General features: G+C 36.9%; 1 protein-coding gene across 4 annotated transcripts in view; it reads right to left on the minus strand.

The window, feature by feature from the left end:
* Positions 1 to 26,486, minus strand: part of LOC139127975 (endosome/lysosome-associated apoptosis and autophagy regulator family member 2-like) — a 236,864-nt gene that overhangs the window by 11,655 nt on the left and 198,723 nt on the right. For all 4 annotated transcript variants that reach the window (XM_070693825.1, XM_070693826.1, XM_070693823.1 and 1 more), the window contains one exon: positions 18,592 to 18,754. In XM_070693825.1, coding sequence (XP_070549926.1) covers positions 18,592 to 18,754 — 163 coding nt within the window. The remainder of the gene's footprint in view (positions 1 to 18,591; positions 18,755 to 26,486) is intronic.

A 26,486-nucleotide genomic window follows, 5' to 3' on the forward strand; every position in this document is an offset into this window, starting at 1 on the left:
TGTATTGCTAAGTTATCCATATATACCAAAAATCAGACCTCTAGCTCTATTGGCTCGCTCAAAATTAGATATGGACATAATTAATGAGGTACAATATGTTGCGTCATATCCCATCATACCAAATATGAAGAGTGTAGCACTTGTGGTTACTGAGTTATGGACAAATATGTTATTTGAGGTCAAAGGTCACCAAGGTCACGTGACACTTTGTCGAAAAAATTGTATTGCTAAGTTATCCATATTTTCCAAAAATCAGACCTCTAGCTCTATTGGCTCGCTCAAAATTAGATATGCACATAATTAATGAGGTACAATATGTGGTGTCATAGGGTGTCCCATCATACCATATATGAAAGGTTTAGCACTTGTGGTTACTGAGTTATGGACAAATATGTATATTCGAGGTCAAAGGTCACCAAGGTCACGTGACATTTTGTCAAAATGTCTGAGATATCTGCGTGAACGGATGGACTCACAGATGGACTCACGGATGGACATGACCCAATCTATAAGCCCCCTGGACTTTATCAGTGGGGACTAAAAACTGTCACTGCATCCTTTTGCAATATGAATACGATGAGAAACTAAATTTTTATTTTTCTAGGCCTTAAACATGGGAGTCTATAGACTGCCTTATACATGTGAGTCTATGAACTGCCTTATACATGGGAGTCTATGGACTGCCTTATACATGGGAGTCTATGGACTGCCTTATACATGGGAGTCTATGGAGGTGAAAACTAAAAAGTCCTCTAACACGGCCAAATTTAATTGCATTGTGAAACAAATCGACATGCATCTGTATGAGGTAGGGTACTATCCTTGTACCAAGTTTGAACGAAATCGCTAAAGGTGTCTCTGAGATATCTGCGTGGACGCACGCACACACAGATGCACAGACGGACGCACGGACATGACCAAACCTATAAGTCCCCCCGGACGGTGTCCGTGGGGACTAAAAATACACAATTTCATCATACTTTGAATATATCACATCGGATCATCCCTAAGAACATGTCAACCAAAGCTATCTGATGAGTAGTTTTTTGAGAATGAAATTTTCTGACCAAAAATGGCAACATTGCCCCAAAAATACAAAATTACAGATTTCATCAGAAATTCAATATATTACTTAGCTCATCTTGTTATGTAGGTCATTCCCCCCACACTCATCATGACCTGAGTTCAATTAGTCTAGAACATTCTCAAGGTCACTGCCCTTGATGACCTCACAACCTTGAATTCAATTAGTCATGTTTGGAATGTTCTGGAAAGTTGATTAGTTGTGTAAGGGAGATAATTTTAGAACAGTAATTAGCATGTCAATAAAAGTTCTAGATTGTTCTTATATGCCTTTATAAAAGGGACGTGCACAGCTTCCAGTCAGACTTTTGGGATCGTGTCTCTTGTGTGTTACTAAACTCCAGCAGTAGTCATTCTCAAGACTTTTCAAGACCTTCACTGTCAACGCTGGATTTATACTGTGGACTTTGTGCAGCTTCAAGCCTGCAAGCCAAAGGACTGTTCATTCATCCGACTGACTGTTACAACTCTGAGACTGGAGCTTTGCCGTCCCAGCTGAGATAAGTAGTCTGTACACTTTTAAAGCTTGTACTCTATCCCTGACTTAGCAATTAGTTTTGTTTTCGTAATAAATTTTGTTTAAACGTAAACTGCTGAGTTCACCCTTTTGTTCGTTTTCTCTGCACGTAACAAATTGGGGGCTTGTCCGGGATACGAATATTTTGAGCCGTTTGACAACATTTTGCCTACCTTTTCAAAACTACTGTATACTGTGAACTCAGCGAAATTCAATCATGGCGGAATTCAAGCCAGACGAATTTATGGATGACCTTGATCAGGACACATTTAATTCCCTCAGAAAAGACAACCTCATAGCACTGGCCAATTCCTTAAAGTAGATGTCAAAAGATCTATGCGCAAGCGAGAAATACAGTTCAAGATTGCAAAACATTTAGTTAATTCTGGCCATTTTGAGGAGTCTGCCTTAAAAGATTATGAGCCTGAGTCTTCCTTTGAACTCAAAAAATTAGAATTGGAAATACAGGCAGATTTCGAGCTAAAAAAATTGGCATTAGAAAAAGAAAAAGAATTACAAATGAAAGAAAAAGAATTACAAATGGAAAAGGAGAGACAGGCATTAGAAAAAGAAAAATACAAATGCAGTTAGAAATGGAAGAAAGACAGAAAGAGAGGGAATTGGAAATGAAAGAAAAAGAATTGCAAATGGAAGAAAGACAAAGGGAGAAAGAAAGAGAGGAAAAAGAAAAGGAAAGAGAATTAGCAGAACACCGACTGCAGTTAGAAATAAACGTTTAGAGCTTGGACAGTCAGGAAAATTCTTCCCTTCAGACAAGTTTGACATCACTAAGCATTTCAGGTTAGTTCCCCCTTTCCAAGAAAAGGATGTGATAAATATTTCCTTCATTTTGAGAAAATTGCTCAGAGTCTGAATGGCCTAAGGAGTCCTGGTCTATGCTTTTGCAGAGTGCTTTGGTGGGTAAAGCCAGAGAAATTTACATTCAGTTGTCAGTAGAGCAGGCTTCAAATTATGATTCTGTGAAGGAATTAATTCTCAAGGGCTATGAGTTGGTGCCTGAAGCTTATCGTCAGAAATTTAGGGATTGTGAGAAGGTGAAGGATCAAACTTATGTTGAATTTGCTCGAACAAAAGAACAACTGTTTGATCGTTGGTGTTCTTCGGAAAAGGTCAGTCAGAATTATGACAAATTACGACAACTTGTTTTGATTGAGGAATTTAAAGGTGCATCGGAGTGACATCAAGACGTTTATCAATGAACAAAAGGCAGATACATTAGAGGTTGCTGCACGTTTGGCCGATGATTATTCATTGACCACAAATCTTCATTTCTCAGCAAACCATCCCAGTCCTTTTCATACAGAAACAATGCAGGTAAATTTAACTCCTCCTTTTCATCCAAGAATTTTCAAAGGACAGTAGGAAATCAAATGACAACAGTTCACAGAGTTCAAGTAACACTCCCACATCATCAGATCCCAAGTCTCAATCTCCTTCTGACAAACAGTTCGGTACACTTTCTTGTAATTATTGTAAGAAAGACGGCCATTTAATGTCAGATTGTTTCAAATTGAAAAGAAAACGTGAAGGTCAAAGTGGTCAAAGTGGATCTAAGCCAACCGGCTTTATTTCTTCATCAACTCAATTAGAGTCTAATAATGTGTGCAACACATTTTCTGAGGTTAAACCCCTCTATCCCCAATTAATGAGGTCAAGGTCAATTCTTCTCAAGATAGCATTATGGGTATTTTCGAACCATTTATTCATAATGGTTTTATATCACTTTCTAGTGATTTTTCTTCCGCTACCCCTGTCAAAAATTTAAGAGATACCGGGGCTTCCCAGTCTCTTTTGTTGGCAGATACCCTGCCGTTTTCTGAAAAGTCATTTTCAGGTTCTAAAGTTCTTATTAAGGGGGTAGATTGTAATGACTACATTCCTGTTCCTCTCCATAATGTCTATTTGTCTTCGGACTTTGTTTCTGGACCTGTGGCTTTAGGTATTAGGCCTTTTTGCCTTTTGAAGGGATTCACCTTCTTCTTGGAAACGACCTTGCTGGGGACAAGGTCATTACTAATCCACTTGTGACTGATAATCCTAGTTTAGATCAGGATCCAGAGCCAATTGAACAAGAGATACCCGATTTATTTCCTTCATGTGCAATTACTCGAGCCATGTCAAAGAAAACTTCCGAGAATCAAAATACTCTCAAAATAATGTCACAGATGTTGACTTAAATGACACCTTTCTCAGTCAGGTGTTTGACACGGATCATTCCGTTATCCCTCGTGGATTTGAAACTTCCAGTAAAACTTCTGCTGACCAAAGTCAGACATTTTCTAGATCAAATCTCATTGCAGAACAACACAAAGACCCAGATATTTTGTCTTTGTTTGACAGGGTAGATGATGAAGGTAAAACTTCAGATAGCTCTGTTTCCTATTATACAAAATCTGGTATTCTCATGCGTAAATGGAGACCTCCAGATGTTTTGGTTGATGACGATTGGGCTATAAAACATCAAATTGTGGTTCCAAAGCCTACCGTGCTGAAATATGCGCCTGGCCCATGAAACCCCCTGGGCTGGTCACTTAGGAGTCAGGAAAACTTATCATAAAATTCTCAGTCACTTTATTGGCCTAATCTCAGGCAGGATGTAGCACATTTCTGTAAAACTTGTCACACATGTCAAATGGTAGGAAAGCCAAATCAGACCATTCCAAAGGCCCCTTTACAGCCAATTCCTGCATTTCAAGAACCATTTAGTAGGATACTAATAGACTGTGTTGGGCCCCTACCAAAAACAAGATCAGGAAATGAGTACATGCTGACAATTATGTGTACATCAACTCGGTTCCCAGAAGCCATACCACTGAGAAACATAAAGACAAAGACTATAGTGAGAGCTTTAGTCAAATTTTCACTTTATTTGGCCTCCCTAAATGTGTCCAGTCCGATCAAGGCTCCAACTTTATGTCTGGTATTTTTCAACAAGTAATGGATCAGCTAGGCATTAAACAGTATAGGTCATCCGCCTATCATCCAGAAAGTCAGGGTGCTCTTGAGCGATTTCATCAAACTTTGAAAAACATGATTAGGACCTACTGTTTTGACACAGAGAAGCAGTGGGATGAAGGAATTCATTTTTTGCTCTTTGCTGTTAGAGAGTCAATTCAGGAGTCTCTTGGTTTTAGCCCATTTGAGCTTGTATTTGACATACAGTCCGTGGCCCACTTAAGCTCGTTAAAGAGAAATTCCTATCAGACGATGATGATTGTCTGAATATTTTGCAATATGTGTCAGATTTTCGTACGAAAACTCTCTAAAGCATGTGAATTAGCCAGAGAAAATCTTGAGTCATCTCAGCAGTCAATGAAAACCAAATATGATAAAAGCACCTCAAAACGGAAGTTTGAACCAGGTCAAAAAGTTCTGTTCTACTTTCCAATTCCTGGCAAACCACTCCATGCTCGTTACTTTGGGCCATATCTAATTGATAAGAAATTGAGTGATTTAAATTACATCATAATAACACCTGACAGGCGAAAACAAAACAGCTATGTCACATAAATATGCTTAAGCCATATTTGGATAGGGATAATCCTACTATAACTCAGCCTGTCAGTGCAGTCAGTTCAAACCATTATGAAGATAGTGATACTGAAACTGACTTGAGTGAAAATACTCTAAACTCAAAGCTGGGCTCGGTCAAGCTTCAGAACTCAGAAATCCTGGAGAAGCTGGAGTCTACAAAGTTGGCACACCTCCAGCCAGAACAACAACAACAGGTGAAAGAACTGCTCCACGAATATAAACACCTGTTTCAAGATGTTCCAACGAGGACAAACGTCATCTATCACGACGTTGATGTTGGGGACAGTAAGCCTGTAAAACACATCCATACAGACTGAATCCAACAAAAGCGAAATATCTCCAGGAAGAAGTCAAATACCTGCTGGACAATGACTTTATTGAACCCAGTAAAAGTAACTGGAGTTCGCCGTGCATACTTGTTCCCAAATCAGACCACAGTTATCGTATGTGCACGGACTTTAGGAAGGTCAACACTTTAACAAAGACAGACACTTTCCCAATCCCGAGGATTGATGACTGCATCGACCGAGTGGGAAAAGCCAAGTATGTGACGAAATTTGACCTACTGAAGGGATTTTGGCAAGTCCCTCTGACGGATCGTGCTCGTGAAATATCCGCCTTTGTTACACCAGACGGATTGTTCCAGTACAGGTGATGCCATTTGGAATGAAGAACTCTCCGGCAACGTTCCAACGGATGATCAACGACGTCATATCCGGGCTAGACGGGTGTGCAGCTTACGTTGACGACGTCGTCCTGTATAGTGACACCTGGGAGGAACACATCAAGCTCATGCGGAAGTTCTTTGAGAGACTGAGTAAAGCAATGTTGACTGTCAACCTTGCCAAATCTGAGTTTGGTTGGGCAAGGGTAACTTACCTCGGACATACTGTAGGACAGGGTGAGGTAAAACCTGTTGATGCCAAAATCAGTGCCATTTCAAGTTTTCCCATACCAAACTGCAAACGACAACTGATGCGCTTTCTCGGTATGGCTGGTTACTACAGAAAATTCTGTCCAAATTTCTCCACAATTACTGAGCCTTTGACTAACTTACTTAAAAAGAAAGTAAAGTTTGTTTGGTCAGAGCAATGCCAACAGGCATTTGATACACTTAAAGCCATACTGCAAAGTGCTCCAGTGTTGTCTGCACCAGATTTCACTTTGCCATTCAAATTAGCTGTGGATGCTAGTGATACGGCTGCTGGTGCTGTTTTATTGCAAGAGGATAGTCATGGTGTAGATCATCCTGTTTGCTATTTTTCACGCAAATTTAACAAATCCCAGAGAAACTACTCTACAATTGAAAAAGAGTGTTTATCTTTGATATTAGCTTTACAGCATTTTGAAGTTTATGTTACTTCTTCAAATCAGCCAATAGTGGTTTATATTGATCACAACCCTCTTGTTTTTCTGCAGAAATTTAAAGGCAAAAATCAGAGATTGCTAAGATGGAGTTTAATGTTACAGGAGTTTAATCTTGACATTAGACATATCAAAGGCAGAGACAATTTAATTGCAGACTGTCTCTCTCGTATTTAGAGTTATTGTTGTCACTTTCAAGAATTTTATTGTTGTTCACTTTCAAGAAACTTTACTTTAGAGTAAAACAAAATTTGAGTACTTAAATCCTTTTCAAGATTCATTTGTAAAAGAAAGATTTTTCTTTGAAAAATTTTCTTTTTTTGAAGAGGGGGGTGTGTTATGTAGGTCATTCCCCCCACACTCATCATGACCTGAGTTCAATTAGTCTAGAACATTCTCAAGGTCACTGCCCTTGATGACCTCACAACCTTGAATTCAATTAGTCATGTTTGGAATGTTCTGGAAAGTTGATTAGTTGTGTAAGGGAGATAATTTTAGAACAGTAATTAGCATGTCAATAAAAGTTCTAGATTGTTCTTATATGCCTTTATAAAAGGGACGTGCACAGCTTCACGCAGCTTCCAGTCAGACTTTTGGGATCGTGTCTCTTGTGTGTTACTAAACTCCAGCAGTAGTCATTCTCAAGACTTTTCAAGACCTTCACTGTCAACGCTGGATTTATACTGTGGACTTTGTGCAGCTTCAAGCCTGCAAGCCAAAGGACTGTTCATTCATCCGACTGACTGTTACAACTCTGAGACTGGAGCTTTGCCGTCCCAGCTGAGATAAGTAGTCTGTACACTTTTAAAGCTTGTACTCTGTCCCTGACTTAGCAATTAGTTTTGTTTTCGTAATAAATTTTGTTTAAACGTAAACTGCTGAGTTCACCCTTTTGTTCGTTTTCTCTGCACGTAACAATCTGTAGAAACCTGTATACCAAATTTCAAAGCTATCAGAACAGTACTTTTTGAGAAACACACTTTTTGACCAAAAATGGCAAAAATTGCCCCAAAAATTACAAAATTACAGATTTCATCATAATTTCAATAAATATCATTAAGTTCATCTGTAGGAACCTGCATACCAAATTTCAAAGCTATCAGATGAGCTGGAAATACACATTTTTTGACCAAAAATGGCAAAAATTGCCCCAAAAATACAAAATTACAGATTTCATCAGAAATTCAATATATATTACTAAGTTCATCTATAGAAACCTGTATACCAAATTTCAAAACTATCAGACCAGTACTTTTTGAAAAAAAACATTTTTTGACCAAAAATGGCAAAAATTGTCTTAAAAATGCAAATTTGCATATTTCTGCACAATTTGAACAAATCTGAAATAGATCATCCCTAGGGACATATGTACCAAATATCAAAGCTATCTGACTTGTAGTTTTGAAGAAGAAGAAGATTTTTAAAGATTTTTTTACCAAAAATGACAAAAATTGCCTTAAAAATACAAATATGCAAATTTCACCACGATTTGAACAAATCTGACTGAAGTCACCCTAAGTAAACTGCATATCAAATTTCAAAGCAATCGGACAAGCGGTTTCAGAGAAGATTTTTTTACCAAAAACACCAAAAAATGCCCCAAAAATACAAATATGCAAATATCACCACAATTTGAACAAACTTAAGTGAGGTCCCCCCAAGTGAACTGCATATAAAATTTCAACGCAATTGGACTTGTGGTTTTAGAGCAGAAGGCAATTGTTGACGGACGATGGACGACGATGGACGACGGACGAAGACGGAAAATCAACCTATTTGATAAGCTCCGCGTCGCTGACAGCGGAGCTAAAAATCAACACGTATATGTATGACATAAGTCAATGTCCAGGTACAAACTTTGAATAAAATCAGTTGAGACTTGCCAGAGTTATGGCTCTCGGCATGAAAAAAAACCATAACAAAATTGCCACCATGTGGCCTATCAGACCATATCGAGAAACAAATCGATGTACATATGTATAACATAAGTCAATGTCCTGGTACCAACTTTGAATAAATTTGCTTGTGGATGTGTGAGTTATGGTTCAGGACATGGAAAATCGTAAAAAAATGGCCACATGGCGGCCATATTGGATCGTATCACAAAACAAATCAATATGCATATATGTATGACATAGGTCAATGTCCTTGTACCAACTTTGAATGAAATCAGTTGAGATATGCCTGAATTGTGGCTCTGTACACGAAAAAATAGCGTCAATGACACTGTAGCTCCCATCCCGGACTATTTAGTGTTTGTTCTCTGGTCAGATATTTGAACATGTGTGAAAGGGATAAAGTGCATGAAGTGAAAATACTTAAATGAAATGTACTGAAGACAGTGAAATATGTTTAATGTAATTATTCAGAATATAAAATGGAAAAAATACAGAATTAGATATATCGAATACTGTGATACAACCATTAACTCAACAAGTCATTTACAATGACATAGTCCCCACTTGTAATAGGAGTATTAGTCTTGATGGGGCAGGAAAATGTGGTCATTAAGAAGTATCACTGGAGTGTATATGTTGAGATCTATGGGCACATAGGTCTATGTTGTTGTTCCCAATTTGAAACACATGAGGCATGTCTAAGTTATGGTTCTAAATCGGGAAAAAGATCAGACCTCTAGCAGTATTGGCCAGCCAAGAAATACATATGCGCATTATAAATGAGGTACAAGATGTGACATCTTAAGGTCTAATATCCTATCAAAATTGGAGGGTATAGAACTTGTGGTTACTGAAATATGCATATATATGTATAATCAAGGTCAAAGGTCATCGAGGTCACATGACATTTTGAAAAAAAAAATTATATTGCTAATTAATCCCTATATGCCAAAAAATCAGATCTCTAGCTCTATTCGCTTGCCCAGAATTAGATGTGTACATAATTAATGAGGTAAAGCGTGTGTTGTCATAAGGTCTCCCATCCTACTAAATACAAAGGACATAGCACTTGTGGTTACTTATTATTGACATAAACATATATTTTAGGTAAAAGGTCATCGAGGTTACATGACATTTGGTCAAAAAATTTCTCTCCTATAGTTATCCCTATATACCAAAAATCAGACATCCAGCTCTATTGGCTCGCTCAGAATGAGATATGCGCATAATTATTGAGGTACAGTATGTGGCGTCATAAGGTGTCCAATCATACCAAACATGAAGGGTGTAGCACTTGTGGTTACCGAGTTATGGAAAAATATGTATATTTGAGGTCAAAGGTCACCGAGGTCACGTGACATTTTGTCAAAAAAATTGTTTTGCTAAGTTATCCCTATATACCAAAAATCAGACCTCTAGCTCTATTGGCTCGCTCAAAATTAGATATGTGCATAATTAATGAGGTACAATATGTGGCGTCATAAGGTGTCCCATCATACCATACATGAAGGCTGTAGCACTTGTGGTTACTGAGTTATGGACAAATATGTATATTTGAGGTCAAAGGTCACCGAGGTCACGTGACATTTTGTCAAAAAAATTGTATTGTTAAGTTATCCCTATATACCAAAAATCAGACCTCTAGCTCTATTGGCTCGCTCAAAATTAGATATGCGCATAATAAATGAGGTACAATATGTGGCGTCATAAGGTGTCCCATCATACCATACATGAAGGCTGTAGCACTTGTGGTTACTGAGTTATGGACAAATATGTATATTTGAGGTCAAAGGTCACCGAGGTCACGTGACATTTTGTCAAAAAAATTGTTTTGCTAAGTTATCCCTATATACCAAAAATCAGACCTCTAGCTCTATTGGCTCGCTCAAAATTAGATATGCGCATAATTATTGAGGTACAGTATGTGGCGTCATAAGGTGTCCAATCATACCAAACATGAAGGGTGTAGCACTTGTGGTTACTGAGTTATGGACAAATATGTATATTTGAGGTCAAAGGTCACCGAGGTCACGTGACATTTTGTCAAAAAAATTGTATTGCTAAGTTATCCCTATATACCAAAAATCACATTCAATTTGAATTGGTCCATTCAAGAAATATTTAAAAAATAGCGTCAATGACACTGTAGCTCCCATCCTGGACTATTTAGTGTTTGTTCTCTGGTCAGATATTTGAACATGTATGAAAGGGATAAAGTGCATGAAGTGAAAATACTTAAATGTAATGTACTGGAGACAGTGAAATATGTTTAATGTATTTATTCAGAATATAAAATGGAAAAAATACAGAATTAGATATATTGAATACTGTGATACAACCATTAACTCAACAAGTCATTTACAATGACATAGTCCCCACTTGTAATAGGAGTATTAGTCTTGATGGGGCAGGAAAATGTGGTCATTAAAAGTATCACTGGAGTGTATATGTTGAGATCTATGGGCACATAGGTCTATGTCGTTGTTCCAATTTGAAACACATGAGGCATGTCTAAGTTATGGTTCTAAATCGGGAAAAAAGATCAGACCTCTAGCAGTATTGGCCAGCCAAGAAATACATATGCGCATTATAAATGAGGTACAAGATGTGACATCTTAAGGTCTAATATCCTATCAAAATTGGAGGGTATAGAACTTGTGGTTACTGAGATATGCATATATATGTATAATCAAGGTCAAAGGTCATCGAGGTCACATGACATTTTGAAAAAAAAAATTATATTGCTAATTAATCCCTGTATGCCAAAAAATCAGATCTCTAGCTCTATTCGCTTGCCCAGAATTAGATATGTACATAATTAATGAGGTAAAGCGTGTGTTGTCATAAGGTCTCCCACCTACTAAATACAAAGGACATAGCACTTGTGGTTACTTATTTATTGACATAAACATATATTTTAGGTAAAAGGTCATCGAGGTCACATGACATTTGGTCAAAAACTTTTCTCTCCTATAGTTATCCCTATATACCAAAAATCAGACATCCAGCTCTATTGGCTTGCTCAGAATGAGATATGTGCATAATTATTGAGGTACAGTATGTGGTGTCATAAGGTGTCCAATCATACCAAATATGAAGGGTGTAGCACTTGTGGTTACTGAGTTATGGACAAATATGTATATTTGAGGTCAAAGGTCACCGAGGTCACGTGACATTTTGTCAAAAAAATTGTTTTGCTAAGTTATCCCTACATACCAAAGATTAGACCTCTAGCTCTATTGGCTCGCTCAAAATTAGATATGTGCATAATAAATGAGGTACAATATGTGGCGTCATAAGGTGTCCCATCATACCATACAAGAAGGGTGGTAGCACTTGTGGTTACTGAGTTATGGACAAATATGTATATTTGAGATCAAAGGTCATCAAGGTCACATGACATTTTGTCAAAATATCCGAGATATCTGCGTGAACGGATGGACTCACGGATGGACGAACAGACTGACATGACCCAATCTATAAGCTCACTGGACTTCATCCGTGGGGACTAAAAATTGTGTCACTGCATCCTTTTTGCAATATGAATACGATGAGAAACTAAATTTTATTTTTCGTGGCCTTATACATGGGAGTCTATGGAGATCTGCCTTATACATGGGAGTCTATGGATGTGTAAACTAAAAATATGCAAATTCACCACGATTTGCCCAAATTTGGGAAGGTCACTCCTATGCACTTCCATACCAAGTTTCAAATCAATCGGACTTGTGGTTCAGAGCGGGAGATTTTTTGACCAAAATTGGGAGAAAATTACAAAAAAATTCATGAAAAATAGCAAGTCCAAGATACTGACCCAAGATGTGCACAATCATTTCATGTCAGCCCAAAGTACTTACATGCTAATTTTTCATGTAATCTGCTCAGTGATTATTGAGTTTTTCAATTTTGACTGTTTCTACATTTTTTCACTTAATTTGCATATTTTTGGCAATGACAACTTCATTTGAACAAAATCTCATCTACAGCCCATCATCCATGTACACACCAAATATCAAGATGAAATGTACAGCGGTTTTGGAGTTTTTGATGTTGACGGACAGACATACAGACATACAGACATACAGACATACAGACACACAGACATACAGACATACAGACATACAGACATTTCCCTAGCCTATAAGAATAGCTTCCATTGCCATATATACATATGGCTATGGGAGCTAAAAATCGTAACAAAATGACCGCACAGCATCCATATTGGATCATATCACAAAACAAATTGATAAGCTTATCTATGACATTGTTCAATGTCCTTGTACCAAGTTTGAACAAGCGACCTAGCGGCCGATATAGCTCCGCTGTGTTTATGTAGAGAATAACTATTTCTGACACATGTTGATGAAGAAGGTGGAAATCTTTGATAACTCAATGCAGTGGCCAGAAAAATGTGGCTAAAATAAGCTGCAAAAATACAAAATTGAAGATTTCATCATACTTTGAATATATCACATCCGATCATCCCTAAGAACATGTCAACCAAAGCTATCTGATGAGTAGTTTTTTGAGAATAAAATATTCTGACCAAAAATGGCAACAATTGCCCCAAAAAATAAAAATTGCAGATTTCATCATAATTTCAAAATATCACACTTAGTTCATATACCGGTATAGAAACCTGTATACCAAATTTCAAAGCTATCAGACCAGTACTTTTTGAGAAACACATTTTTTGACCAAAAATGGCAAAAATTGCCCCAAAATACTTTTTGAGAAACACATTTTTTGACCAAAAATGGCAAAAATTGCCCCAAAATTACAAAATTGCAGATTTCATCATTATTTCCCTAAATATCATTTAGTTCATCTGTTGAAACCCGTATACCAAATTTCAAAGCTATCAGATGAGTAGTTTTGGAAATACACATTTTTTGACCAAAAATGGCAAAAATTGCCCCAAAAATACAAAATTACAGATTTCATCAGAAATTCAATACATATTACTTAGTTCATCTATAGAAACCTGTATACCAAATTTCAAAACTATCAGACCAGTACTTTTTGAGAAATACATTTTTTGACCAAAAATGGCAAAAATTGCCTTAAAAATGCAAATTTGCATATTTCTGCACAATTTGAACAAATCTGAAATAGATTATCCCTAGGGACATATGTACCAAATATCAAAGCTATCTGACCAGTAGTTTTGAAGAAGAAGATTTTTAAAGATTTTTTTACCAAAAATGACAAAAATTGCCTTAAAAATACAAATATGCAAATTTCACCACCATTTTAACAAATCTTATTTAAGTCACCCTAAGCAAACTGCATATCAAATTTCAAAGCATTCGGACAAGTGGTTTCAGAGTAGAAGATTTTTTACCAAAAACACCAAAAAATGCCCCAAAAATACAAATATGCAAATTTCACCATGATTTGAACAAACTGAAGTAAGGTCACCCCAAGTGAACTGCATATAAAATTTCAAAGCAATTGGACTTGTGGTTTCAGAGGAGAAGGCAATTGTTGACGGACGACGACGGACGCCGGACGACGACGACGACGGATAATCAACCTATTTGATAAGCTCCGCGTCACTGACAGCGGAGCTAATGAAATCAGTTGAAACTTGCCTGAGTTATTGCTCTGTACATGAAAAAATCGTAATAAAATGGCCGCCTGGTGGCCATATTGAATTATATCACAAAACAAATCGACGTGCATATGTATGACATAGGTCAATGTTCTTGTACCAAGTTTGAATAAAATTGAATGAGATATGCCTGAGTTATGGCTCTGTACATGAAAAAATCATTACAATATGGCCGCCTGGCGGCCATATTGGATTGTCTCAGAAAACAAATCGACGTGCATCTGTATGACATATGAAGTAATCCTTGTACCAAGTTTGAATGAAATTGCTCCAGGCATCTCTGAGATATCTGCGTGAACGGATGGATGGACGCATGGACGCACGCACACGCACGGACGGACGGACGGACATGACAAAACCTATAAGTCCCCCCGGACGGTGTCCGTGGGGACTAACAAACGAGGCTGACTTGCAAACTTGCATAACTTGATTATGAGCGAAAACAACACAGTCAACATATAACCCAAGGTTTCTGACAACGGATGAAGGTGTAATTAGGTCTGTTCGACATGTAGTCCAGGTAGAGGTGTATGAGGTTTGAATTTCGAATGAAAATGAATTAATTTTGTCTTATTGTCATTTCTAACAAGCTTATTAACGGCCATCCATTCACGGATCTCATCCACACAGGTTTCAATCTGTAATTTTGAATGATCAGCCTGCTTACAGGTTAAATAAACTTGTGTGTCATCAGCATACAGCATGAATCTTATCGAGTGTTTTTTCAGTATGTTCTCAAGGGGAGCACAATAAAGTGTAAAGAATAATGGCCCTAAGACACTGCCTTGTGGGACTCCATATAAAAGTTAATGTGGTTCAGAAGCGATATCATTCACCATTACACTCTGAGTCCTTCCTTTTAGGTATGATGCAAACCAATCCAGTACTGTGAATCTCAATGTAATGCTGTAAGTCTCCATGTAATGCTGTAAGTCTCCATGTAATGTTGTGAATCTCAATGTAATGCTGTGAATCTCAATGTAATGCTGTAAGTCTCCACGTTATGCTGTAAGTCTCAATGTAATGTTGTGAATCTCAATGTAATGCTGTGAATCTCAATGTAATGCTGTAAGTCTCAATGTAATGTTGTGAATCTCAATGTAATGCTGTGAATCTCAATGAAATGCTGTAAGTCTCAATGTAATGCTGTAAGTCTCCATGTAATGCTGTAAGTCTCAATGTAATGTTGTGAATCTCAATGTAATGCTGTGAATCTCAATGTAATGCTGTAAGTCTCAATGTAATGCTGTGAATCTCCATGTAATGCTGTGAAGCTCCGCATAATGTTGTTAGTCTCTATGTAGCGCTGTGAGTCTCCATGCAATATTGTAAGTCTCGAGTAGTGCTGTGAATGTGCATGTGCTGTGAATCTCCACATCATGCTGTTACTGGTAGTCTCCATGTAGTGTTGTTAATCTTCATGAGTTGCTGCTGTACTGTGATATACTAATGAGTATTAATAGATTCTACCCTGACGCCATTGTGTCAGGGTAGATTGGCCAATTTGTCTATTCAATTGTGTGAACTTTTTGCTTTCAGTGAACCTATTTTGTTGTACAGCAATTTCACCATTTTGTAAACAAACAGAAAAAAACCCGTCAAGGACAGTGTGCTCACATTCGGTTTGAATTGGTCCATTCAAGAAATATTTAAACCAGAAAACAAGAATGACAAACGCAAATAAGGTCTCCAACTTAGGTACTGGAGGTCATCTTTAGGAACATGCAGATCAACTTCTATAGCAATAGGACAAGCAGATCCTACATACATAAGCAAATGTCAACAAAAAAATTAGCCAGAGAAGGCTTGACAAGAAGAAAAGGTTGGAAGAGTGGGGAAAGAACGAGTGGGAAAAAATGTACCAGGGATCTGGTAAAAAGTAATGCTACCTCATCAATCTTCTAGACCCTACCCCCTCCTGAATATCAAATGTTCCATCCCTTTGTTGGTCATGTTTACATAAGGCCAGATGGCAGGAAATGTATTTACAACCTTGGGGATTTTTTAATTAATGCCATGAGTGCTATCATTCTAATGTAAACAGCACTTAAATAGTTACAGATAGTGAAATGCCTTCCTTTGTGGGGGGTGATTACAACATCTGGAATTATCCTGGATCCAAATTTCTCATCAGTTCTTGTATGTCTTACATGGAAATGTATAAATTGATCCACAATGAAAAAATTTACCCCAGCTTTGTTTACTGGATCAAATTTTACTACAAATCAAAACCAAATATGACAAAATTATGTTCACAGCCTTTGAGACTGTCTCACAACATATCCTGGGTTGGTGTAGGTCATTTAAGGTCACAAACTGAGAAAATTACCTAAAATATGAAAATTTGGGGGTTTCCCAACACTTTGAGCAGAAACTTTATCTAATAACATCCCTCGGGACTTTTGTACCAAATTAAAAAGCTATCAGACAAGTAATTTTGAGAACAGGTTTTCTTGACCAAAAATGACAAAATTGTATTAAAAATATAAATTTGTACATTTCAGGACAACTTCCACATATCTAACTATTGTCATCCCTGCACATCTGTACACCAAATATTAAAGCTGTCTGTCCAGGGGCTTTAAAAAGACATATTTTTTAACGATTTTTTGACCAAAAATGACAAAAATTGCCTTAAAACAGTAATTTTTCCAATTTTGTCTTAATTTTAACAAATTAGAAGGGTAACACCCTTGCAAACATCCAATTTAGATTTGAGAGAAACTGGGCTGGCGGTTTCAGAGAAGAAGAATTTTTACTTAAAATGAGGAAAATAACCAAAAAATTCAGCAAAAATACAAAGTTCAAGATATCTTCACAATATACATAAAACTGTGTAAGGTCTACCTAAGGTACTTCATACTAAATTTCAAAGCAATCAAACCAGCAGTTCTTGAGTTATTGATTTTTGACCATTTTCACATTTTTAAAGCTCTTTTGCATAATTTTGGCGCTGCAAACTTCATTTGAACAAAATCCAATCTACAGTAAAGGATGCATCCACAGACCAAATATCGCGCTAAAAAGAGCTGCAGTTCGTGAGTTTTTGAAGTTGACGGATATACTGTACATACGTACATACATACACACATACATACAGACGCCACCGACTTCAGCTTATATGATAACCTCACATTGGTATTACCAAATGTGAGCTAAAAAGGAGGAAGACTTGGAACAGTTGCATTGAAATGCAGACAGATTAACACATAATCATCTTCTAATATGAAATACACTGTAAACTTAATGATGAAGAATTTTGGGAATTTGTCTACCTTGTGATGATGACTTTACATTTTCATTGTTATAAAAAATACTTGACTTTCTTTTTGGGCATTCTTAAGAAGCTATACACCAAATCTGAAAGCTGTCTGCCTTGTAGTATGTGGAAAATACTGTTTGACAAATCAGAAAAAAATCAGCCAAGAACATTCTCATGTGCAAATGTGCTCATCATATGAACAAAGCAAAATCTGGTCGTCCTGATAATGCAAATTTTCTGAGCAGAGATTTCTGATCAGAAGTGCAAAGTTGATGGAGAGTCAGGAAGAATATTTTACTAACTGTGTATCGTTCGCTTGTTGAGAGCATCTTAATGTTTAATAATGTATCCTGGTACAGGAACCTCTCAGTTAAGGACAAAATGAGATTAACACAAGTTGTCAATCTGGCAGGAAAGATTGTTGGTATGAAAACGCAACTTTCAGTAATATATTACCATGTTGAAGAGGAAAGCCATTCAGATCCACCGGGATCAAACACATCCACTCAGCATAGAATTCAAAATCCTCCAGTCGGGTCGACGACTTAAGGTACCTTTTGCGCGTAAAAACTTGTACAAAAAGTCTTCTGTACCTTCAGCTGTGGCAGTTTTAAACTCAGAATTTAATACGTAATTTATCGATTTTTTCCTCAAGATTGTTTATATGTGTGTGTTTTTTATTGTAAGTCAGGAGCTTTGTGGTGCCTAAAGAAAATTTTCCATTTGTGCGTATTTCGTTAATGGACAATAAAGTAATTTGAATTTGAATTACAGACAACAGATGATGGATGCCACGGTCAACCAACCCATTGCCACATCTTGGTGTCTTTGACAGAGGAATAAAAGGTGATATTTGTGAAAATACATAATAGCCTCAATTCTGAATGTTAAAGTCAACTCGTCTTCATCCATCTATGTCTATTTGTCTGAATGCTTAGTGTTTACCTGAAGTTTGGGAAGATAGATACATACTTTGGAAATCCAATGACTGTTTCTGATGCTTCCTAATGTGGTTGCCCTTTGGCAACATGACTACAAAATTCAGATAAAATTTTACCTAGGTAAAGGCCATACAAAAACATTAAAACTTATGTTTGGACCCAATATTCAGACTTATAAACAGGCCAATACAAGGCCATCAATATGATTTAATATATTAACTAGGGTAAGGCTGTATAACATCTTGCGCTATAGTATAGGTTTGTTGATTTCTCATTATTAGAAATCTATCAAGTTCCTTATATGGTCAACAATAATAGTCATTTGTGCACCTATCTGTTTTGCAATGAATACTAACCTTAGATCTAAATTTACTGAAGAATCCACCAGACTTCTGTTTGCCATCATTGAATATAATATCATCCTCATCTCCTTCATCAACAGCACAGCTATCGACTGTTGGTAATTCGCCATCCTTGCCAGAGCTTGACTGAACCAGTCTCTGGTATTTGTATTCAAGCCTGTAAACAATGGCAGATTCAAATAAAGAATTTTATCATAAACATGTTTCGTAAAGAAAAAATCCGGCTTCGACTCATCGTCAATGTGCTTTATGTTTCTGAATCATACACCTTGGTTGTCTTATATATGAAGGAGATTTGATCTGAATTAAACCAATTCGCATGCAGTGAATTGATTCCGTTGATAATAATTGGATATAGGGATTGACTTATTTCCTTTCTTTTTGTGTTTGTCATGGGTTTGTCCAGGCATCCCTATATCTGTACCTACGTAATATATGAAACAATGTTTAATCTTGCGCCTTATAAAGCTAATCAGAATATTCGTTTTAAAATAGTATTTTCAGATTCCAGGCATTGAGAATACTTTGGGTACTCAGAGGATTGCAGGGCTGTTGCTGGCTTATTGTTTTTGGCAGGGTAAAACCCTATGGTCTTTGGCAGGGCAAGTACAACTTATAAAAGCTATACAGTCTTCAGACTGAGGGCGAAAAGTGGCTGTGTCTATTTTCACTCATTATATATTCAAAATGGCAGACTCTGAGATCTTTTGGATATCCACAAAGTTTCTAAGTGACACAGGCATGCGTTCAGTTGCTACAATAGTGGCTGAGAACGATTGGGAAATATTTGAGTTGCAGGCTAGCCAACACCACATGTTCTTGCAACGTTGCCTGGATAGTCGATCAAGGCCCAGGATCGAAGTACGAGGCCGAAGGTCAAACCTCAGTATTCTTATGGTATTAACATACAAAATTTTCGGCCTCACACACCCATCCTGGGCCTTTGATCGACGATCAAAACAACGATGTTAGCAGCTGTCGCCAAGACTGTTAGTACCTCAGCCGCTCACTATGTGATGCTAAGCCACAAGATTAGCAACATCATCATGTACAACATGAAATAATACTGCACGAACAAACAGTGGTGACGGAGCAGATTTCTCTCAGACTCTTGTAAAAACAAAATCCCATATAAACAGAATTTTCATCATGGTGAAAAATGAAACTCCTGCAAAGATTTCAGCATGCAAATTGGTTATGTCAAAGAATAAGTTGATATTTGTAAGATCACAATCGCTGTAAATGTTTTGTGAAACTTCGCACACGTGCAGCATGCAATGCAAACAGCGGATCTAGGGCCGCTCACACACCGAGTGATCTCAGGCAAATGTGACCTTTTCATGAATGATGTCATTTGACCTTTTGTATGCGCCAGTCAGACACTTTCATTAAGTGCACGTGATATGCTCAACAGTATTACTATGTCATTTGCCCCGAGCCTTTGCTCAAATTTAACTGGCAATCTTAAAGCTCGCTGTCAAAAATATCTAAATATATATATGTCGGCGTGTCAAGAGTATGCATTTCTACTCATTCATTGATCAATGATGTTGTCATCCTGTTTGAATGTCATAAAATGGCAATCTCTGTGCGATAGAGTGTGACTTAGAAAATCTCAAAAACATCCATTTTTCACTCTATTTCATGCGACTGTATATTTTTTATTTGTTATACTTATACAAAGATGGAGTTCGTGTGAATGTGAATAAACAAGATATAAATAAACTCAGAAATCTGAGTTGGAGTAGTTTTTACTGATTGGATGAAAATGCACAAAAATCAAACATGTCAGTGTATTTTCACCCAAAATAGTGTATGTTCAGAAAACCTTGGCAATTTTAACAAAATTTACAGATGAGATGTTCTGGGAGAATCATTCTGTTTTACAAATGATAAATGATGTAAAGTAACCCTAATCATGATTTGTCTGCCAGGATTTTTCAATGTGCGACATGGCAAAATGATGGCAATTTGTCGCAAAATCCCCAAAATAAAACTTGCATTTCAGAACCTTTATTTACATAAAGGTGCCGCTGGCTGTTCTCCATGTAGTTCTGGTGGTTTACAGTGTAAAGATGGGTATTTCTTGCCAAAAGCTTATTTGAATGAAAATGCACAAAAAATCAAAGTCTTATATGCCTCAGGAATGCTTAAATTGAGGGGTCAAAGGTAACTCAATGTTTTTCATTTGTAGCGAGACCCTTCAAATTCGTTTCTTTAATTTTTTTATTGATATATTCAAGTGATCTTCACAGTGTTAACAAAACTTATTATCGGCTCTCCAAACATCGAGAAATATAAAACTATATTTTACACATGTACGCTTGATTCTGAGCTGCCATGACACCACGTCGTTAAAGCAGGAATTTCCCAGCATGCTTTGCAATATTGTGATAATAGGAATCGCACTCAGTCCGAAGACTGATAGCCATGTCAGGATTGAGAACACACAACCCTACAAAAGTTAGCCACAGATTGGTCGAAAACCTCTGAGATAGTCCTTGGCAGCTTGGCACAACCTTATATAATACAAACCTATAAAAGCTTGCCCAAGCTGTGTTGGAGATCAATCAGATGGTCTTTAACAGCTAGGACCTCTAGTTTTTGATAGAACTGCAACCATGCAGGCAAACACTGAATGTTTTCTAATTTATGTAGTTGTCATTTTCTATGAATAGTTTAAGTTGGTAAGACAGCATGTCTTCCATCAATCAACATCCAACCATGATGCTGATGATGTGCGCAGTCATTGGTTGTTCTTGACTGCTCAAAGTGTTATAAATGGCTAATAATTTGATCCTGAATGGGAATTAAATATAAGTCTACTTTGTCTATTATACATGAAATGAGATCTTGAATGTTTAGAAGTCATGCCGAGTTAAAATTGCAATATGGTTCTGAATTGACCTTCATATTTCTCGAAAAATCTGTACCCATTTCATTTGCAGATTCAACAACTAAAGATCCATTAGCTGTAACTTTGGTCATTTTGAGGGGCCCAAGCCTTGTGGCTTGGGCCCCTATTGGTTTTATTGGAGTTCAATATTCTTCTTCTTCCTCATCTTCTTGTTCTTCCGTCACTTTTTTGTCACTCTTGATCTCAGAAACCGCTGAACGTAAACTTCTAAAACTTGCATGGCTTAGGCCAAAAAAAAAAAGAAATGTTTCTGGTCAGCGCGCGCGTCACTTGAACAACAGCGCGTAACCCTTTTTTTTCTGTTTGTGGCCGGCGGCCGTGGCTGACACCAAACCAAAATGGCTGAAGAGAAAGACAAAATTCTTTGGGGGGAATGATCAGTGACTGCATGAACAGTATATATGTGACTATATTGATAAAACTATACAAGCGACCTAGCGGCCGATATAGCTCCGCTGTGTTTATGTAGAGAATAACTATTTTTGACACATGTTGATGAAGGTGGAGATCTTTAATAGCTCAATGCAGTGGCCAGAAAAAATGGCTAAAATAAGCTGCATAAATACACAATTGAAGATTTCATCATACTTTGAATGTATCACATAGGATCATCCCTAAGAACATGTCAAACAAAGCTATCTGATGAGTAATTTTTGAGAATAAATTTTTTTACCAAAAATGGCAACAATTGCCCCCAAAAATAAAAATTGCAGATTTCATCATAATTTCAAAAGATCAAATTAAGTTCATCTATAGAAACCTGTAAACCAAATTTCAAAGCTGTTAGACAAGTACTTTTTGAGAAACGCATTTTTTGACCAAAAATGGGGAAAATTGCCCCAAAAATTCAAAATTGCAGATTTCATCATTATTTCAACAAATATCATTTAGTTCATCAGGAATTCAATAGATATTACTTAGCTCATCTGTAGAAACCTGTACACCAAATTACAAAGCTATCACATGAGTGGTTTTGGAAATACACATTTTTTGACCAAAAATGGCAAAAATTGCCCCAAAAAATACAAAATTGTATATTTCATCATAATTTCAACAAATATCATTAAGTTGATCTGTAGGAACCTGTATACCAAATTTCAAAGCTATCAGATGAGTAGTTTTGGAAATACACATTTTTTGACCAAAAATGGCAAAAGTTGCCCCAAAAATACAAAATTACAGATTTCATCAGAAATTCAATACATATTACTTAGGTCATCGATAGAAACCTGTATACCAAATTTCAAAACTATCAGACCAGTGCTTTTTGAGAAATAAATTTTTTGACCAAAAATGGCAAAAATTGCCTTAAAAATGCAAATTTGCATATTTCTGCACAATTTGAACAAATCTGAAATAGATCATCCCTAGGGACCTAAGTACCAAATTTTAAAGCTATCTGACCGGTAGTTTTGAAGAAGAAAATTTTAAAGATTTTTTTACCAAAAATGACAAAAATTGCCTTAACAATACAAATATGCAAATTTCACCACAATTTGAACAAATCTGACTGAAGTCATCCTAAGCAAACTGGATATCAAATTTCAAAGCAATCGGACAAGCGGTTTCAGAGAAGATTTTTTTACCAAAAATACCAAAAAATGCCCAAAAAATACAAATATGCAAATTTCACCACAATTTAAATAAACTGAAGTGAGGTAACCTCAAGTGAACTGCATACAAAATTTCACAGCAATTGGACTTGCGGTTTCAGAGGAGAAGGCAATTGTTGACGGACGACGACGGACGACGGACGACGACGACGGACGACGACGGAAAATCAACCTATTTGATAAGCTCCGCGTCGCTGACAGCGGAGCTAAAAACTGACCCTCCTCCCTCCCTTGAGGCAAAAAAAAAAAAAAAAAAATGCGCGTCACCGCACCATTTTTTAAAGAAAGACCTGACCAGAAACATTTCTTTTTTGTTTTGGCCTTATAGGTACTTATAAGTACTAGTGCATATTGTCCTTAACCCCTTGACTACCTTGTACGCCGGATATATCCGGCGCCATTTTGAATTACCATATACCTTTAGTGCGGGAAATATTCCGCACTGTTAAATCGGCGTATTTGCTTCGTTTTTGTCCCTAAAAATCCCGTAATTTCAGCATCGGCACGCAGCGCGACTAAGGCTGCGTTCACAAAAAACGGTTAGGGGGGGCTGGAGGAATTCAGGGGGGGGATTCGAAAATTTTGGGGGTAGTGGAGGGGGGGGACTTGAAAATTTTGCTCTACCTGTAGGGGGGGACTTGAAAATTTTTGGGTCCCTTTTGAGTTTTACATTTTCCAATTCCAAGTTTTTGTAGGTTATTCAATGAAAAATGAATACCATTTTTTTTGTTATCAAAATGTTGTAATGTTAGTAATAATTTAACAAAATCTAGAACCATTTTGTCACATTTCATGACTTTTATCTCGAAAAAATCTAAACGTGTGATTTGTCGTTAAAAACAAACTGAGCCTTGTAACAGGGCAGAAGCTGCAACTGTTAATGATTTCTGCAATATTTCTATGCAAATATTTCATGCAATATAACAACTACAGTTTCTTGCTGTCTCCCTACAGCATCTCAAACACACAATATTTAGTTTGTCGACAAAGCCTGTATATATAAATATAAATATGTATTTGGTGATAAGTTAATTGGATTCCAGACTGACAGTCAGTTGTCAGTGATGCAAATGCATGGTACACATACATAGGCTGTGATAGCGAGCTGAATACTGGACAATTCAACATGCTGTAGGGAGTAGAACAAGAACGCAGTTGTAAAACTGAACAAAAATATTGCCAACATTATCAAAGTTAATACAGCTACTGCCTACGGGTAGTGTCACTATCAGATACTATCCTGCTACTGCAGTGTCACTGTCACTGCATACCTGAACAGTGACAGAGACAGCTCTGACTCTGATGTACATGGTAGTTGAAGAAGAGTTTTGGTCAAATGACACTCATGACAGTGAAACTCACTTGTACACAAGATCAGGCCAGAGAGCAACACATGGAAGAAAACATAGAAATGTGTGAATTCTGGCATATGAGAATAATCAAATATTAACGAAAAAAGATGGGGTCACCATGCTTGATTTTCTAAATTTTCACACTCTTATTATAAAGTGATACAGAAGTAAAACTTTGAATAGTAAAGACTAAAAGAAAAAATATATGACCAAATGGAATTATTTATTTTTTAACCAAATTTGCAATTATCACACCCAAAATTTCAGAGATTAAAATATTTATTTGATGGAATATTTTAATCTTCCGGTATTGTCAATTTTGAGTAGCATCTTATTCATATAGGTCTTGTAGTTTTGAAACAATTTTTTGGTAGGTCACTGTGCAATACGGTAATTAGCCAGAATTTTACAATTTTCCTACTCTCCCATGACTGTATTTTGTGTGCTCTTCAACAGGAGCAATTGACCTGGCCAGAGTTTGATTAACTCAAGTTGGCTTTTAGACCAATAAATCTAAAAAATTCACTGATGCATTTAAAGAACTTGCCTTGGGAATATGACTATACAAAGTGCTAATACAGGTAGTGTTGAACACCTGTGAACAGAACGGCGCAATACATGTTATTTTTTCTGCGCTCACATCCTTTACAAATATGCGGGCCTGTGATAGTTGGGGGGGGACTTGAAAAATTTTGACCATATAGAGGGGGGGCATTTGAAAATTTTTTAGGGTACTTAGGGGGGGGATCTGAAAAAAAATGAGATTTCAATCGAGATTCCTCCAGCCCCCCCCCCTAATCGTTATTTGTGAACGCAGCCTAAGATAGATGTATTTCGACCTGGCCTGAATGTGATTGCGCCCCCGCACGTCCGAGTACGGCCAAAATCCGGAAGCAAATGTCGTGACCCATGACCTCGACCCTAAAAGGTCAAGCTGATCACAGAAGCATCGCGCTGATTGTTTACAGTTTCCAGAAGCTTGTTGATGTCATTTACTTTTTATGGTTTGTTTTTTTTAATGAAATGAAATGTTTATTTATTGAAAACAAATGATTCATATGTAAATATGTTCTATTAACAGCTATATTCTGTTAATGAAACTGGAAGAAATATAATTTTTTTACTATAACCCAGCAAAATTTTATAGCAGCCATATTGTCAATATAACTGGCCACATGACTGTTCATGTGAATGGCCATGTAATATGTTGTTCCCTAAAATGTATTTTAAATATTGTGAATTATTTTTTGATAAATTATAACCATTTTAGATGCATGTTTCTGCAAGGAAGACATGAAGCAGGTATTTACAAATAAAATGTGTTGATTTTCAAATACAGAATTATGTCAGATGCTGATGTTTGTGGTTCATTTACTCTGCCTTATGTGAGAGTACACCTATAAATAAAGTAAAGGGTAGTTATTATTACATATATGTAAAGACAATGCCATGAAAATTGCAACTGTATTCAAATTTGAGTCATTTTATGGATTCAAAACACATCCTGATGATTCAAATATTCTTTCCCAGCATATTCTTTGCCAACTCTTGTCACATGATGAGTCATGTGACCAGTCACGTGACCTGGAAATACAAAACCTCTGTATGAGAGAAAGTGGGAAATTTCATGCTGATTCAGAAAATATATGGTTTATTGGTACTTATACGTAAGTTTTACTCTAAGTAGTGTTGATGCAATGACCACACCCCAGATTTTATCAACATTTATATAAGAGGCCTGGTATATAGGAATACATTGGCCTTGGTAATCAGGGGGTTAAAATTTTGATTGGTCACGTGACCTGGCGGCCATATTGGATTTTCCAAAAACTTAAAAATAGGTTTTCCTGCTGACCTAGGGGTCTAGTCAGTTTGAAATTTTTTACATAGCAAGCATGACCTAAGGTCTTTAGTATTGATAAATAAAATTGCATGCGGTCACGTGACCTTGGCCGCCATGTTGGATTTTCGAAAAATACCATTTTAATCTTTAAAAATCTTCTTCTC

The sequence above is a fragment of the Ptychodera flava genome, unplaced genomic scaffold (assembly GCF_041260155.1).
Source record: "Ptychodera flava strain L36383 unplaced genomic scaffold, AS_Pfla_20210202 Scaffold_40__1_contigs__length_1388640_pilon, whole genome shotgun sequence".
Lineage (NCBI taxonomy): Eukaryota > Metazoa > Hemichordata > Enteropneusta > Ptychoderidae > Ptychodera > Ptychodera flava.